The 18,706-nt window shown below is 40.6% G+C and overlaps 1 protein-coding gene across 2 annotated transcripts in view; it reads right to left on the bottom strand.

The window, feature by feature from the left end:
* Window positions 1–10,276, bottom strand: part of tmem131 (transmembrane protein 131) — a 190,108-nt gene extending 179,832 nt beyond the window's left edge. For both annotated transcript variants that reach the window (XM_059963868.1, XM_059963869.1), the window contains exon 1: window positions 9,676–10,276. In XM_059963868.1, the coding sequence (XP_059819851.1) occupies window positions 9,676–9,826 (151 nt within the window). In that variant the 5' untranslated portion in view covers window positions 9,827–10,276. The remainder of the gene's footprint in view (window positions 1–9,675) is intronic.
* Window positions 10,277–18,706: the final 8,430 nt, after the last annotated feature.

Genomic DNA, 18,706 nt, shown 5'->3' with positions numbered 1-18,706 from the left:
ATGCGGCCTTACAGAGGCCCTGTACAGATGCAGCAAAGATATTCTAGCTCTTGCACTCAGATCTCCTTGCAAATGAAGGTCAACACTTGACTTCCTAACTGCTTGCAGCATTTGAATGCTCGCTTTCAGCAACTGGGGTACAAAGACACAAGTCTTGATGCACATCTCATAGAAGCGACTTGCCTCCTGGCACAAGAGGTCCACTGCAAATGCCATCTCATCGACTCTTCATTCAACCCTGGAACATCTGGACAGAAATGAAGTGCATACCTCGGTGTTATCATTTCAGAGGGCCTGTCCTGGGCCCAGCACATCGGTGCAATTACAAAGAAAGCACTACAGTGCTTCTACTTCCTTAGGAATTTGCGAAAATTCAGCACGACATCTAAAGCTCTGACGGACTTCTATAGATGTGTGAGGAAGAATATACTGACTGGCTACATCACAGCCTGCTGTGGAAACACCAACACCATTGAACTGAAAATCCTACAAAAAGTAGTGGATATGGCTCAGTCCATCACAGGTAAAGGCCACACCATTGAACACATCTATATGGAATGTTGTCAAAGGAAAGCAGCATTCATCACCAGAGACCCCAACACCCAGGCCATGCTTTCTTCTCACATGCTGCCATCAGGAAGTAGGCACAGGAGCCTCAGGATTCACACCACTAGGTTCAGGAGCAGTTATTAACCCTCAACTATCAGGCTCTTGAATGAAAGGGGATAATTTCACTCGCCCATCACTGAACTGTTCCCACAACTTATGGACTCACTTTCAGAATCAGGTTTATTGTCACTGGCATGTGTCGTGAAGTTTGTTAACTTAGCAGCAGCAGTTCAATGCAATACATAATATAGATAAAATAATGAATCATATAGCAGACATATATTGAATAGATTAATATATTATTTCTGTTTTTGCATGATGTTAAAAAAGTGAGGTAGTGTTCACAAGTTCAATGTCCATTTAGGAATCGAATGACAGAGGGGAAGAAGCTGTTCCTGTATCACTGACTGTGCCCTTTCAAGCTTCTGTACCTTCTACCTGATGGTAACAGTGAGAAAAGGGCATGCAGGGGGTCCTTCATGGACACTTCATTTCATGTTCTCAATACTTATTGCTCATTTATTTATTACTACTATTTCTTTCCTTTTGTATTTGCAATTTATTGTCTTTTACACACTAGTTGTATGCCCAATTGGTGTGGTCTTTTATTGACTCTATTATGATAATTGGATTTATTAAGTATGCCCATGTGAAAATAGATCTCGGGATTGTATACAGTGACATATATGCACTTTGATAGTAAATTTACTTTGAACTTTAAATACTGCAGATAGTGAAAATCTAAAACAAAAATAATGCTGGAAACACTCAGCAGGTCCAGCAGAATTTATATAAAAAAAAACAGCTAATTTTCAAACTGAAAGCCCTTACCGTTAAAACTGTTAAACCTTTGCCCCCCCCCCACCAATATCCATTCAGATAATAATGCATTGTAGACTTTACAAGAGATGGACAAATCCATCTTTCCATTTTAAACTACATCTGCCATGCATTATCTTTCTCAACCAATTTGTCTAAAGCACATTGGAACCTCTCTACATTCTCCTCATAGCTCACACTTCCCCTCCTGCCACAATTCAGCCAATTTATGCGTCATCTGCAAACCTGGAGATATATGTAGTTTCCTATCCAAATCATTAATATTTATTGCAAATAATTGCAGTTTAAGCATTGACCCTGGCAACACCACTCATCACTACCTGTCACTTGAGGAAAGCCACCAAATTCATTGAAAATATCATATAAACTAATTTAAAGTAACGCAAAAAATGAAGTTGTGTTTTCTGCACAGAAGCTTTCAGGCTAGATGAATGCACAATGGGATGCTCCTCCTTTTGAGCAAGGCAGGCAATTTCCCTGTTAACAAGTTTGCATTACACATTGACCCTGTTTGTTGGATAGGAAAAAGGCACCTGCTGGGATGGTTCTTGAGCTAAGAGAACAGTGGAGGGAAGTTGGCCTTTCATGAAAACAGTAAGAAAGATCTATCAATGAGAGAACAGGATGGGACATGGGTTTTTCTCTACTGAAAACAGAAACAAAAGGTAAAATGACTGACGTGAGGAAGTGAGTGAAGGGGCCTGGGCAGAATGTTGAGCAGCAGCCAAACAGAGCTGCTGCAAGCTTATAAAGAAAACTAATGAGGAACAGGAATTTTCTCAGTCTTTACTGAAATTACGCCAAGTTAAACTTACTATTGAAGCCACTTTTGACAACACCTTTTTCACAAGGTTTAAGAATTGTTCCAATTAAGAATTGGATCATTCCTTATCCTAGCCTGATGCTACTATGGTTCATTTCAGTAAGCTCCAGAGATTCAACTGCACAAATTCCCCTTCACATAAATACTCTCCCCTGCCACCTTTTCAACACAAATTCATGCCCAATACAGGCCAATCAACTGTAAAACTATCCCAGTTATACTTCTTTCATTAAGTCCTTCACCCCTTAATAAGAGAAAAGTGTGGAGGAGCAGAGATTGCCTGGGGCCCATGTCCACTGATCCTTCAAAGTTACCACGTAAATCAATAGAATTGTTATGCGTATGGTGTGTTGGCTTTCACGAGTCAGGAGATTAAGTTTAAGAGCCACGAGGTAATGTTGTAGCTCTATAAAAACCTGGTTAGATCACATTATCAGTTCTGGTCACCTCATCATTATAGGAAGATTGCAAAAGCTTTCAAGACGATGCCTGGACAAGAGGGCATGTCTTATTAGATTGGCTGAGCAACTAGGGCTTTTCTCTTTAGAGCAAAGGATGATGACAGGTGACTTGATAAGAGGTGCGCATGATAAGCAGCATAGAGTGGATAGCCTGAGACTTTCTCCAGGATGAAAATGGCTAATACAAAGGAGCTAATACAAAGGTGATTGGAAGAAAATATTGTGGGGGATGTCAGGCAAGTTTGAAAAAAAGAGTGGTGGGTGTGTGGAACACATTGTCAGGGCTGGTGGTAGAGGCAAATACATTAAGAGCATTTAAGAAACTCCTAGATAGGTACATGGATGATAGAAAATTGGAGGGTCATAGAGGAAGAAAGGATTAGATTGATTTTAGGGTGGGTTAAAAGATCAGCACATCATAGATGAAGGGCCTGTGTTGTGCTGAAGTACTCTATGTTCTGAAAGTGTAAATATTTCCAAAATGCTTCCTCACCCCAAAGAACGTAATTCAATTTTCAGTGCAGCTGGTTTCAAAATAATCCAAGCTCAATCATTGAAAAGTCAGTTATACCATTCACATCTATGAAACAAAACTTTAATACACCTTTTTCAGTAAGGTTTTTTTTTAAAAAAACAAAAAATTCAAACTCAGCAGAACTCAATCTGTAAAGTGAAAATCAAGTTCGACTTTATATAAATGACAAAGGAAAGTACAATACCACATTAACTGCCTACGCTTTTAGTTTCCAACCTGCCTAGTTTTTGAAACATACTCAAAGGCTGACAGGAAGCCACACAAGTTCTTATCAAGACTAAAGTTAAAGTTGATAATACCATCTTCTGTTTGCAAGCAAAAGCCATCGCCACTTTATTTGTGCTCTCAGTTTGGCTGCTGCTCAAAATTCTGCCCAGGACCCTTCAATCACTTTTTGTGATTTAGTCAAGTTACCTTTCATTTCTATTTCTGGTAGAACAAAAACCCATGTCCTACTCTGTTCTCATTGATAGATCTTTCTTACTGCTTTCATGAAAAGCCAACCTCACCATTCTGTTTTCTAAGCTGAAGAGCCATCCCAGCATATGCTCAAACATTATTCTTGTTTGTTGTACAGGAAAGGGAATAAAGTAATGCAAAATGTAAGCCTGCATTACACTTCAGCATGTAATGCGAACATATTAACAGGGAAGTTGCCCACACTACTCAAAAGGAAATTCATTCCATTGTGCATTCAACTAGTCTGAAATCATCATTCACAGCACAACTCAATATTTATCTGCTGGATTTTAATGAATTATGAATTTAAAAGGTTCACAATATTCAGAAGTACTCTACACCAGTTGTTTTCCTCTTCACCTCAGATTCCAGTGTCTCTCTCAATTCCACACATTCTCCCCCAATTTACCTATCCTTTCCTCACTGCCCTAAATCCCAAAGAAAAACACATGATGTAGTCAAACTCTTCCTGAACCCAGTTTTGACTCTTGTTTTCATGCCTTCTATCCTAATGTCTCTAAAATCTTGAGAACATTTCCTTATCTCACCTGTCATTTTCAAACAACTGCCTCAGTTTCTTCTTCATGGAAGAGCTGTTTTGTAAGTCTTAACGATAACATTCAGTTCTATATCTTCACTGCTTACTGCCAAACCCACAATCACCTGTATTACCTGGGCCCATTCTGAATCAATAAAAACTTCACTCAACTATCAAAGATTAAGTACATTAAGTTTACAGTGAGGACTAAAAGTAATGAATTTCAACACTAACTGGCTACTTAGGCCAAACAAGGCAAAAATGTGAACTATATGTTAAGCTTTAAACCCCACATCCTGTCCAGATAATATTTATTTTTGATCTACACTATTCATATCCGTTTTACTTCAGCCAACCACAAGTTCCTCTCTTCATACCTGCTATCTTTACAGTTGACTTTTTATTATCCTGGCAATTTCCCTTTATTCTCCACTTATCTTAAACATCTAGTTGTACAGTATACTGCAAAAAAATATTAGGTTTAAAATATATAAACAGTGCATCTAAAATTCTTGCACAATACTGTATTTGCCAGCTTGAAGTGGATAGAAAAGGATTGAGAATGGCAAGGGTGGAGTGCCGTGGGTGGGGCGTGGGAAGGTGGCAGAGAAGGAGCAGCAGGGGCAGGGTGGGTGCAGACGCACAAGGCCCTGAGACACTGGGCAAGATCATTTGATTTCAAACCATTTGTTTATCAGTCATTACAGAATGTTTCTCTGGTGCTTCTCATTCTCTTCCCCTCTTCCCAACCATGATTTCCACCTCCCTGCTCCCTTCCCACTCAGTACACAATAGAGACTCATATCAGAAACAGATTTATCATCACTCACACAAATTTGTTTTTTTTTGCAGCAGTAGAATACATAAAATTACTTCAGTACCGTACAAAAGTGTCAGGCATGCCAGCTATACAACTAGACTTCTGCAGAGTACTGTATAAACCTTAGCTGCAAATGCAGAAGAAACAAAAATCAAAGATTTAATTAGACTTCACCTCAAGAGGATTCAAAATCAAGCCCAGGAAGTTATGCTTCAAATTGCAGATTCCAGCTCAGATCCAATATAGAGCACTGCCTCCAGTTTTGGGCAGCAAACCTCAGTAAAGGTCAACTTGGAAGTAGTATGATTTACAAACAGGTAAGGAACAAATGGCCTACTTGAAAAGTCTTACGTAGTTAAGAACTAGGCTTCACAATATTGACATTTCTCACTTGCCCAGAAACAGGGGATCTCTGTATCTCATCCACATCCATGCCAGAATACAATACTCATCCCACACTTTCACTCTTCCTAAGGGAAGGATCCCTCTACTGTAGCATCTAATTAATATGACCCAGATCTACTCAGTTTGATGTGAACAATACTTGAGTGTCCTTGATCAGATTGTACCTAGGGAAGTGAGATTAGAATGAATAGTGTTGGTTTTCCCAGACTTTCCAAGCATGAGCAGATCAAAATTAGACAGCATTCTGAAGTTTAACCAGAGTCTTGCACAATAACAAAAGGACTCAGTCTTGTGTTAGCATAATATATGCCTTACGTACAACTAGGAATTGTTTGCTTTGCCTTAGCCATGGTCATGAACCTTTAAAGGGTGATTTTACTTTCATCATTTGTCAGACCTTTAAAAATTCATTAGCTAATTTTATTTCCTCAAAACCAAGTATGCCAACCTACTGATGCAAAACATCCAGAAGCAAAAAGAATCACTACAGTCAGGAATACAAGTCAGATTCTAGTAAAAACTCTGAGACTGATTTGTAATTGTTACGACAGACAGGAAGGGAAAATGAATTTGAAACAGGCTCAGTTTCAACTTAGGTCAACAGGGATGGTAGAAAGAGGAAATACAGCTAACAAGCTATGCACTCAGGCACACAGGTTCATCACTGAACTGAAGTTCTTCATTTCACTATGCCAACATACAAATGTAAACTACATTATAAAGCAGTTAGCCACGAGGAAAAGGGGCACACGCTTTAAAGAGTTTTGATTGCATGTATCCAAACTAATACAACAGTGAGGGTGGAAAGTCTTATTTTACTTGGAAGTTTATTAGATCTCATTCACAATGTAAAACTCATTTGGCCTCATTATGACACCCATTAACATGGGTAGTTCTCAGACTATTGTACTAAATCTTATCTCATCGGCATGGATCAATTTTTACATGTGTACTAAAATCAGCTAACTTACCTCTGCACATTTCCACACATCACCTTACTTGATTTTACCAGGTTACTTTCACAACATTAATGAACAGAATAGGCCTTAAATTGCTCTACCTATAAACAACACACAAAACCTGGATTCAAGAATCCCAATCCTGACTACTCTTTCTAGATGCTTGTAGCTGGACACCCAAGCTTCAATGGTTAATTTCTTGCGAACACTTCAAACATTATTCCTGTTCCTCATCACAACAACATAGCCCCCGGAACATTGCTCAGTTTTATGCCCATCTTACATATCATCCCATTGAATCACCTGCACTTTTACCACATCATGACTCCCTCTGACCAGCCACTCAAATTTCTCCAAACACAAACCCCAGTACTCTCAAACCTCCACTTCTTGTACTCTGCCAGAAATACCATTCCTTTCAAATCATAGCCCCACTTCTGGACTTGAGTAAGTAACCATGGTTTAAAATTCAGTACAGTTGAGTAAGAGTTACATACCCTGTGTCTACTGCGACTATGCTAATCGTCATATCTATTCATAATAATCCCACTCCTTGCATTAAGTCTCCCCATCCCTTCCTCATTTAAATACTGTCCAGATGCACATTACTGAACCTGCCTCCAACACCTCTTCCTGCAGCCGATTCCCGATAGCAGCTACTCTGAAACGTTTATCCCGCAGATCCTCTTTAAACCTGCGTCGCTACTTTCAGGAAACTACATACTTGTACATCAAGATCTGCTCAACAACACTCCCTAGGGACCTGCCATTCACAGTGCTCATCCTGCCTGGTTTAACTTCTTAAAACATGTCACGTTGCACTGAAAGTGAATGTTTTATTGTCAAATCCCGGTCAGTATTCCAACTGATCATGCAAAAGAGTGTGCAAACCTCGAAAGCCTGGACTCGATGTCATTTTCAAGTACAGAAGTTGTGGAATGAAGACCCACTACAAAACCCTAACGTAAAATTCCAGGTACACACACTAAAGGGAACTTTGCAGCATTGGTGATCTCTCAGACAAGATATTAAGCTAAAGCACTGTATGCTCAGCTCAATACAAAAGATCCCACAACAGAGATGAACAGCAGGAACTTACCCCCAAGCAATGTTTCTCAAAAAGATCACCATATTATTATCACACTGAGATCTTGCTGTGCACAAGTCAGTTGCCACATTTCCTCTATTACATCTGTGGTAACACTTAAAGTTCTTCATTGACCAGAAAGGTACAGTACATTACTAATTTCAAGTCTGTCTTTAGACAAACATTTATCCCTCAATGAAAGATTTAGTCATTTGCCTCACTGCTGCTTGTAGATGCTCTGTACACTGAATACCACGCTTGCCTTTTGTAAATGTTTAATCATTTAAAAAATAAAGTAATTGACTGCAAAGTGTTTTTGATATCTCAAGGACATGAAAAGCCCTACTTTAAAAGTTCACAAGCCCCAAGCTTTCCAACTTTCATTGGACTCCCAAAATTAGTGAACACCTTTGCCCAAAAATACTTTTACATAACATCCCACCCTTCACCTTAACACTGTAACTAACCTAAAATCTCAAGACTATTTCTTTAAAACCTTTTTCACACTGCTTCTTTGCTGCTCTATCAGAGTCAACACCACTTTCTCATTACTTTCTTATTACTCATTACCTTTTTAGACTCTACGCTGCTGAGACTTATCTGCCCAAAAACACATATTAACAATATAAAAAATGACTACGGCGGCAAACAAAGGACAAATAACCATGCCATTAATCAACTCCTACTCTTAAGCCATGTCATAATGTGACATTAACTTTCATTTTGATTGGAAGTGACTGAGTCAGAGGGGCAGAAGTGAGGAAGGCATATTCCAAGTAGTAACCTCTAATACAATGTTCCAACTCTTTTTGGATGATATTAATTCGAGTCAAACAACTTCCTGACAGCATTTTAAAAATGGCATTTCCACCTCTTGGCACCCCACCCCTCGTGAGGGTCAATTTGTCAAATCATGCACAAGGGCAAACCATAATATAGGTAGTGCTTCGGAACACTTTGTCTGGACAGCTGCTCATCAAGTATCAAACAATATTTTAATACATGCCTGGAGGAAGGCCTATGTAAACTGACATGGCTAACTTAAAGTGAAGCCCATTACTTTAGCTGTAGACAAAATGAAATGCAGAAGTGAGGTAAAGTTTTCAAGAACTGTAGCTGTGTATGAAAAGTCAATGTCACAAAATTTCAGTTCCCCAAGCCTAACAATTACCAATCATTGCCAGAGATACTAATAAATGAGATGTTGCTATTTTTACCAGTTGATCAGGATACATTTACTAGAGCTTACCAGGCTCATCACAGTGTTTGTCTATTTTAGCAAACTACAACACTAACTAATCCACACAAAGCCCTAAACATAAAATGGTACGATACTTTTTATTTAACATGTTCTTGTATGACTATCACTCCTTTTTCCTTTGTGTACCAATGTAATGGGAAAAAAAACAAAACAAACCCAAGTTCCTCACTAAAAAAACATTCGAATGTCACTTTCATTAATATCAACAAATTAATGCAAGTGATTAGAAGAAACGCTAAACTTCTGACAATTCAAGTGATAAAACTCAAATTAAGCAATTCACAAGAAAAGGATGTAAATACTCAGATCTCACTTTTGTCCGAGCATCGTGTTCCTCTGCTGCCTTGGTTTATTTAAGTCACTTACACTAAAGGCCCCAACATATTTTCCACAGAGAATGAACAAATTAAATACTTCCGACTTGCTCGCAGAAACGCTCCTATGGATCTCTCAAAGACATTTTTAAAATAAATCACCATTCCCTGAAGGGGTTAGGAATAAAAACACCTCGTGTCAGTATGTTCTTATTGTGGCCCTTCCTTCTCCCTTTAGGCCGAGCGGAGCCTCGGGCTGGTGTACATAAGTGTGGCGGCCGACTGCCTATCCCGGGCGGCTATGACACCTGAACCTCGCTGGCCTCGTTAATCCATACCCTCTTAAATAACGTGCCTAAAGACATATTTCATTATAGAAACGGCTTAAAACAACAGGGGGCTAAATTTAGACAGGGAGGAGAGGCTTCCGATCGGATCCTTCAACAATAATTTACCGCTTTTTACGCATTCTTTATTAAATTGAATTAAAATTATGGTGAGTGGAGACGGTGGCGGTGGGGGGGGGGGGGAGGGTATTACAGCGATTATGCTTATTTAACTAACCTTCTGTCGTCCCCTCCGCCAGGCGCACACAGGCCGTAATAAATAGATGGAATCCCAAAAGTAGCAGTGCTGGCGGGGAGGGACAGGCGCTGGCGCTCCACCGCGGCTGCTGTCCCGAGCTGTGCGAACCCACCGCCTTCCACTTCGCCATGCTGCTTTCCGACTGACAGAGAGTGTGGCTGCAGCCCGGGTGGGTGCTGGGAGGCGAGGGAAGGGGAGGGGTAGGCAGGCGCGACCCCTCAGCTCGCCTGTGTGACTCGCCCTGCCCGCTGTGACTGCGCGCTGGTTACCTCCCTTCTCACTACCGCTCGCACACCTCCCCTCCAAAACACACGGCCAACTAAAGAGGAAATACTTAGAAGCATAACAAACGCAGTTGCCTCCTTCTATTTCCTCTGTTTTCCACGTCTCTTTTCTACTTCACTCTTTCACCTTCTGCTCCAAACCTCTCAGCCACATCCTCTTTTTCTCACAATATCCTTATCCCGCCCCACCTCCTCTTGTACCGCTATACCTTATACTATCTACTGCCGACTCTTTCAAACACACACATTCTCCTCATTCCATTCCCTCGTCTTTTTCTTTCTTCTTCTACTCTCCCTCTCTTCTTCCTTCCTGGAAAAATGCTAATGAGAAATGCCACCAATTAAGCAAGGGCCAAATCAGGAGAAAGAGGAAATGCTAAGTAGTCAGGAATAACCTACACTATCACAAAGTGACATTATTACTCCTCGCCAACTCAAAGGGCAAAGAGCTCCGCCAAATAAGACTAACGAACATGAAACCCATACGGCTCACCTATCTGATTCATTGTTCCTTTCCTTTTCAACACCAATCACAACCCCGTCCCGCGAAAACCACCGCCAGAAATAAAATAAGGAGGCTATCAATTAGGGATATGAGCAATGCGGACGTGTAAATTTTAAGAATTTTAAGTTTTTTAAGAAATGGGGATTTATTTAAATCCAAGATTAAAGTGAAGTAAAATGTTATATATAGTGAATGAAATACATCCAGGAGTGGTTACCTACACAGATACTGTATTAATATAGAGCTCTTAAGAAAACAACTTGCATAAACAATGTTTTATATAATTTAAGAATATTATTAAAGTCTCAACATCTTAATACTATAAGATGCACTCTTCACCTCACAGTCACTTCCTTGTGACCTTGCACCTTATTGTCTACCTCCAATGCACTTTCCCTACTGTAACGATTTATTCTCCGCTCTTCTATTATTTGACCTTGCACTACCTCAATGCATTGTTGTAATGAATTGATTTGTATAAGTGGTACGCAAGACAAGTTTTGAAAATACCTCAGTACATATGACAATAATAAACAAATTTACCAAATTGTTGCATTTGACATATCAAAATCAGAAAAAGGTTTATTATCACTGTTCTGTGTGAAACGGTCCTGGTGAGGGGTCTCGGCCCAAAACATTGACTCTTTATTCACTTCCCTAGATGATGCCTGATCCGCTGAGTTCCTCCACATTGTGTGTGTGTTACTCTGGATTTTGTAGTGTGTCTTTTGTATTTGAACTATGTTGGCATGGGCCAAAATTTTATAGTTGCAAGCACAGCAAAATTGTTAATGTTGAGCACTAAATAACCGTGAAAGTGACAACAGCTTCTGGAGAATCCACAAGCATAGTTAAACATACAGAGGAGTTACTACTAGTAATTCCTTGTACCTGCACAAGTAAATACAGATATTCTAACATAGTCTACATACTGTAGTTTGACTACAGAGGGACTGGTGATCTTGGTTCTGGAGTGTGATCAATGTAGTTACAGCAGTTTCCATTCATTCTGAAGATAACTGGATATAAGCGAGTGATAATAAACCTGATTCTGATTTTGATTAGCTCCATTCTCACAGGAGTCCTGATGACAGATCTCAGCCTGAAACGTCAACTTTTTATTCCTCTCCGTAGATGCTGTCTGACCTGCTGAGTTCCTCCAGCATTTTAGACCATAAGAGATAGGAGAAGAATAAGGCCATTCGATCCATTGATCACAGCTGATCCACTTCCCTCTCAACCCCATTCTCCTGCCTTCTCCACATAACCTTTCACCAGCTGATTTAGCAAGAACTTATCAACCGCTGCCTTAAATACATCCAATGAACAGGATTCCACAGCTGCCTGTGGCTACAAACTCCACAGGTTAACCACTCTAGCTAAGTAAATTCCTACTCATCACTGTTAAAAATGGACGTCCCTCTATTCTGAGGTTGAGCTCTCTGGTCCTAGACTCGCCCACTGAAGGAAACATCCTTTCCACATCCACTCTATCTAGGACTTCCAAAATTTGATAGGCTTCAATGAGATCCCCCTCATTCTTCTAAATCCTCGTGAGTACAAGGCCAGGACCATCAAACTCTCTTCATATGATAAGCCTTTCATTCCCAGAATCATTTTCGTGAACTTCCTTTGACCCCTCTCCAATGTCAGCACATCTTTTCTTAGATAAAACTGCCCACAATAGTTGTCCATAAAGTGAGGCCTTACCAGTGCCTTTTGAAGCTTCAGCATTACATCCGTGGTTTTATATTCTGATTGTCTCGAAATGAATGCTGACATTGCATCTGCCTTTCCTCCTACTGCCTCAACCTGTGAGTTAACCTTTAGGGAATCCTGCACGAGGGCTTCCAAGTCCCTTTGCACCTTGGATTTTTGAATTTGCTCCCCATTTAGGAAATAGTCTATGTTTTTGTTCCTTTTACCAAAGTGCATTACCATACACTTCCTTATACTGCATTCCATCTGCCACTTCTTTGCATGTTCTCCTAATCTAGGTCATCTACAGCCTCCCTTCTTCCTCACTACTACTTGCCCCTCCACCTATCTTTGTATCATCTCCAAACGTGCATAAAGCCATCAATCCCACCATCCAAATCATTGACATACAATGTAAAAAGATGCAGTCACAGCGCTGACCTTTGCAGAATACCACTAGTTACTAGCAGCTAATCAGTAAAGGCTCCCTTTATTCCCACGCTTTACCTCTTGCCAATCAGCCAATGCACTACTCATGATAGTACCTTTCCTGTAATACCATGAACTCTTATCTTGATAAGCATCTTGCCAAAGGCCTTCTGAAAATCCAAATACACATCAACTGATTTTCCTTTGTCTACTCTGCTTGGAATTTTCTCAAAGTATTCCAACAGATTTGTTCAGGCAAGATTGTCCCTTAAGGAAACCATGCTGATTTTGGCCTATTATACCATGTGCCTCCAATTAACCTCATCTTTAACAAATGACTCCCTCATCTTCCCAACCATTGAGGTCAGGCTAACCGGCCTATAATTTCAAACAAGAGAAAATCTGCAGATGCTGGAAATCCAAAATCAACACATGCAAAATACTCAAGAAAGAAAGGAAGGGGGTGATGGGCAGGTAAGGAGGTAAGGTGAGGCAGGTAAATGGGAAGGATGGAAAATTCGAGAAATCGATGTTCATGCCATCAGGTTGGAAGCTACCCAGATGGGGTATAAGGTGTTGCTCCTCCAACTTGATTGTGGCCTCTTTACAACAGTAGGGGAGGCCATGGATTGACATGTCCTTACCTGCCCATAACCTCCTTCTAGTGCTCCTCCTCCTTCCCTTTCTTCCATGGCCTTATGTCCCCGCCTATCAGGTTCCCCCTTCTCCAGCCCTTTCTTTATCTCTTTCACCATTCAACTTCCTAGCTCTTTACTTCATCCCTCCCCCTCTCCCTGTTTGACTTATCACCTTGTATTTCTTCCTCCGTTCCCCCCCCCCACCTTCTTACTCTGACTTCTCATCTTTTCTCCCCCAGTCCTGATGAAGGGACTTGGCCTGAAATGTCGACTGTTTACTCTTTTCCCTGGCCTTCTGAGTTCCTCCAGCATTTTGTGTGCGTTGTTTGGCCTACATTCTCCTTTCTTCTGCCTCTCTCCCTTCTTGAAGAGTGGAGTGACATTTAAAATTTTCCAGTCCTCCAGAAGCATGCCAGAATCTAGTGAAACATGAATGATAATTACTAATGCCACTACTATCTCTTTGGATAATCTCTTCATTTTGTGTGTGTTACAAGAAAACTGTTGGAGAAGAGGTGCCACATTACAGTAAGGAAGATTCAGAAAAGTCTTGGGGCAATAATGCACTGTTGTTTGACACTAGTCTTCTCTGACATTGGTTCTGTTGTACATCTGTTGTTTAGTATTCTGACATGCATGTTATTGTGAAGAACTATAAGATGAAGACAAGTTTCTGTGGCAGCCCATTTTGAGGAAGCTACTTCAAAGTCCCTCCTGAGTAATCGTGTCAAAGTTTTTTGTGATATGAATAGTGTTTTGTGTTGTTTCCTGCATTTTCCTTGGTAAATATCATGCCCACTTTGTTTCTAAGTGAATAGAATTGAGACTATGATTCCAGAAGGAACTCTTTTGTTAGTAGTAGGAGATGGTTGAGGAGGTCCCTGGCAATACATTTCTCCTGGGCAGACAGTAGAAAGAATCCTCTGTGGATACCACACTTGGACCTATTTCTTTCTAAAGATGGTAATGATTGCAGCATCTGAAGGTCTCCTGGTATATCTTTCTTTTCCTATATTTTTACAGTGAGATTGTGGATTTGTGACTGAAGCTCTTCACTCTTAAGCTTTAGGACTTCAGCAGGTGTGCCACCTGTTCCCAAGAACTTGTTGTTTTTGAGTTGGGATGTGGCTTCAACTTTTTGTTAGTCAGGAATGATAACAAGGCTGGATGAACAGATTGCCATGGGATGAAGTTGAGAGCACGCATATCTAGGACCGAGTCAATGACCTTCAAAATGTTCCTTCTAGCATGGATTAGTTTACCCCCATTCTTTGTCTTTAGTGGTGTGATTATTTGGGTATATAGCCTGTAAATGAATTTTATAGCACTGAAGAAGCCATGCATGATGTCAGTGAGTTGCTGAGCCTCCTGCATTCTCTACATCCACCAACTGTCCATTAGTCCTTATCTGAGGAGAGCTGGGATTCAGTTCTCAAATCGGTTAATTCAACCTCTCTTTGTGCTCGCCACTGCCTTTTACAGTTTAAGATTGTTCATAGAGCCCATTTGTCTAAATCTAAACTATCTCGATTCTACCCTAGCGTTAGTCCGCTCTGTGATAAATGCAAGAGGGGCGTGGCCTCTCTCATCCATATGTACTGGTTCTGTCCTAGCTTGGAGAAATTTTGGAAAGATGTCTTCACTACGTTATCGTGTATTCTGAATCAGCACCTAGAACCAAACCCCTCAATTGCTCTGTTCGGTTTTTGGGGCGAGACAGATTTATGTCTGGGCCCGACCCAATGCCGAATATTATCCTTTGCCTCTCTCCTGGCTAGACACTTGATCCTCCTCAGATGGAGAGATGTTGCCCCGCCCACTCATGCTCAATGGCTTAACGACATCATGGCCTGTTTGGACCTCGAAAAAATTTATTATTCAGTTCCCAATTCGGATCTAAAGTTCCATAAGGTCTGGGGACCTTTTATCGAGTACTTTCATAACCTTCCTCTTGACTAGGGTTTTTTTCTTCTTTTCGGTCCCTTGCTTTCAGCTCCTTTTTTTTCTGGTAGAAGGCATTATTACCCTCTGTTGCTGAGTGTATTCACAGTCTGGGAGTTTGGCTGTCCTGACTTATACTCTCTATATTGTGTTGTGGTTGGTCTGGAGTTGCTGTTGTTTTTTCTTGTGTTGTGGGGCTTGGGGAGGACACTAAGCTTACTTGTCTTTAATTCAGGTGCTTTTTTTTTTGCTAAATCCTCTTCCTTTGTAGTATATTGTTATTGTATGCTCAATTTTGCACTGTTTTAATGTTCCTCATTGGGATTTGGGGTTTTTAGTTTGTAAAATGTTTTGAAAAACTAATAAAAAAATTTTTTTAAAAACTAAAAAAAAACTGTCCATTAGGACGTGTGGTTCCTGGTGGACCATTGTCTTCGTATACAGAAGAGTTTTTTAGTTTAACTTGATTGCAGATGATCTTCCAGTCCAGGAACACATTACATTTGCAGTTGATTGGCCCTTTGATTTCCTTGTCATTTTGATCAAGCTGGTCTTGATTTTTGTTTGTAGGTGAACCAAGAATATCTTGACATGTTCCAATTATGGTGGACTTCAAGTCAGCCAATGTGCTGTGGAGAGTTGGCCACTCTTGTAGACCGGGAGCTGACAGGTTGTTACTGTGGCCCTTCGAAAAGAGCTGCCTTCACAAACTCCTTGAGAGCTTTGGCATGAATCTTCTTAAGGCAATGCTCTGGTTGAGACCAATATTTTGGGCCCTAGATTGTTGTAAATAAAAGAGTAGATTAGGCAGTAGTTAGTCGAGCAGTCATCAGTACCTGCCACGCCACAGACGATGTGAACATCTTTGCAGATCAAAATGCAGTCAATGAGATAAAGCAACAGGCCCCAGTGTTTGAATCAGGCCTGGTGCTTCAACATGTTGTGCTCTGATAAGTGACATACAGTAAATGACAGATGAGCTCAAAGACTTGATTGCTCCCTTTGACCATCAAAACATAGCCGCACTTTCACAGACTCCCAAAGCTGACAACCCTGTGATTTCAGTCTTTGAGACTGACATGAGAGCATCCTTCAGGAGTGTGAACCCACAGAAAGCATCCGGCCCAGTCAGGGTACCTGGCCAAGTACAAAAGACCTGGGCTGATCAGCTGGCAGGAGTGTTCACTGATATCTTTAATCGCTCTCTTCAGCAGTCTGAGTTACCCACATGCATCAAGCAGGCTTCATTTAGACCAGTGCCTAACAAAAATGTGGTAACCTGCTTTGATGACTATCATCCAGTAGCACTTACATCCACTGTGATGAAGTGCTTTGAGAGGCTGGTGGTGAGACTTACCAACTCCTGTCTGAGAAGTGACTTGGATCTGCTTGAATTTGCCTACTATAACAAATGGTTAAGGACAGATGCCATTTCTTGAGCTCTTCAATCAACCCTACAACACCTGGACAGTGAAAATGAATATAATAGGATGTCCTACATTGACTATAGCTCGGCATTCAATAGTATCATCCCCTCAAAACTAATCAATAGCTACGGAGGCTAGTACCCAACAACCCATCTATAAGTTGGTATCAGGTTAGATCCTCAGAGAACTTGACATCCAGGAACTTGAAATTGCTCACTCTCTCCCTCTATGAGGGTTGGTTCGTGTTCCCTCGTCTTACCCTTTCTGAAGTCTACAGTCAGCTCTTTCATCTTACTGACATTGAGTGCAAGGTTGTTGCTGCGGCACCATTCCACTAGTTGGCATATCTCACTCCTGTACGCCCTCTCATCTCCATCTGAGATTTTACCAACAATGGTTGTATCATCAGCAAATTTATAGATGGCATTTAAGCTACACCTAGCCAAACAGTCACGGGTGTAGAGGGAATAGAGCAGTGGACAAAGCATACACCCGTGACATGTGCCAGTGTTAATTATCAGTGAGGAAAAGATATTATCATCAATCAGCACAGATTATTGTCTTCCAGTTAGGCAGTTGAGGATCCACTTACTTATCTCTTTGTACTTATGATTTGAAGCTAAGTAGAGCTCCAATGTGACATTTAAATTTGTTGATGACATCACTGTGGTTGGCCAAATCAAAGATGGTGATGAATCACCATGTAGGAGGGAAATTGAAAATCTTTCTGAGTGGAGCTACAACACCAACCTTTCACTCAATTTCATCAAGACCAAGGAGCTGATTTTTGCCTATAGGAGAGGAAAGCAGTGGTTCATGAGCCAGTTCTCATTGGGTGATCAGAGGAGCAGATGGTCAGCAACTTTTACATTCTCAGCATTATCATTTCAGAAGATTGTCCTGGGTCCAGCACTTAAGTACCATTACAAATAAAGCACAGTAGTGTCTCTACTTCCTTAGAAGTTGCAAATATTCAGTATGTCATCTAAAAATTTGACAAACTTCTATAGAAAAATGTCTTTGAGTGGAAAATCTTACAAATGGTAGTGGATTCAGCCCAGTAGTCATGTGAAAAGCCCTCTCAACCATTGAGCCCATCTACATGAAATGTTGCCCTAGGAAAGCAGCATGCATCATCAAAGATCCTCACCATCCAGGTCATGCTCTTTTCTCGCTGCTGCTATCAGGTAGAAGGCACAAGAGCCTCAGGACTTGTACCACCATGTTCAAGAACGTAGTCTACTCTCAGCCATCAGGCTCTTGAACAAAGGAGGATAACTACACTCGTTCAATACTGGTGTTCCCACAACTGATTATCTCACTTTAAGGACTCTATATCTTGTTATTTCATTCTCTCATTATTTGTTGCTATTTAATTATATTTGCATTTACACAGTTTGTTGTTCATTGATCCTATTTACAGTTACTGTTCTATAGATTTGCTAAGTATGCCCGCAGGAAAAAGTATCTCAAGGTTCTATGTGGAGACATGTACTGTATATACTCTGATAATAAATGTTACTTTGCATTTTGAATTTTATTGATGTGTGGTGGAGAGTAGTTGACTGGTTGCATCACAGCCTGGTATGGAAACACCAACATCCTTGAATTAAAAAGCCTACAAAAACTAGTGGATACAGCCCAGTACATCACAGGCAAAGCCCTCCCCAACATTGAGATAATCTACATGGAGCCCTTTCGCAGGAAGCAGCATCCACCATTGAGGACCCCCACCATCCAGGCCTTGCTCCCTTCTCACTGCTGCCGTTAGGAAGAAGGTACAGGAGATTCAGAACCAATACCACTAGTTCCTTAAACACCAAGATCTTGAACCAAAAGGGACAACTTCCTCAACTTCTTTCACTCTATCACTGAACTGTTCCTATGCACTCAATTTCAAGGACTCTTTGTCCCATGTTCTCAATATTTATTGCTAATTAATTAATTAATTAATTGGTTCTGTTTTCATGGTTTGTTGTCTTTTGCACATTGGTTGTTTGACCTTGTTGAGTGTGGTCTTTCTTGGATTGTAATATATTTCCTTATATTTATTGCGAATGTCCACAAGAAAATGAATCTCAGGGTTGT

Source organism: Hypanus sabinus, chromosome 3 (assembly GCF_030144855.1).
Source record: "Hypanus sabinus isolate sHypSab1 chromosome 3, sHypSab1.hap1, whole genome shotgun sequence".
Taxonomy (NCBI): domain Eukaryota; kingdom Metazoa; phylum Chordata; class Chondrichthyes; order Myliobatiformes; family Dasyatidae; genus Hypanus; species Hypanus sabinus.
The sequence above is the reverse complement of the archived record's forward strand: the minus strand, read 5'-3'. Positions and strand labels throughout refer to the sequence as shown.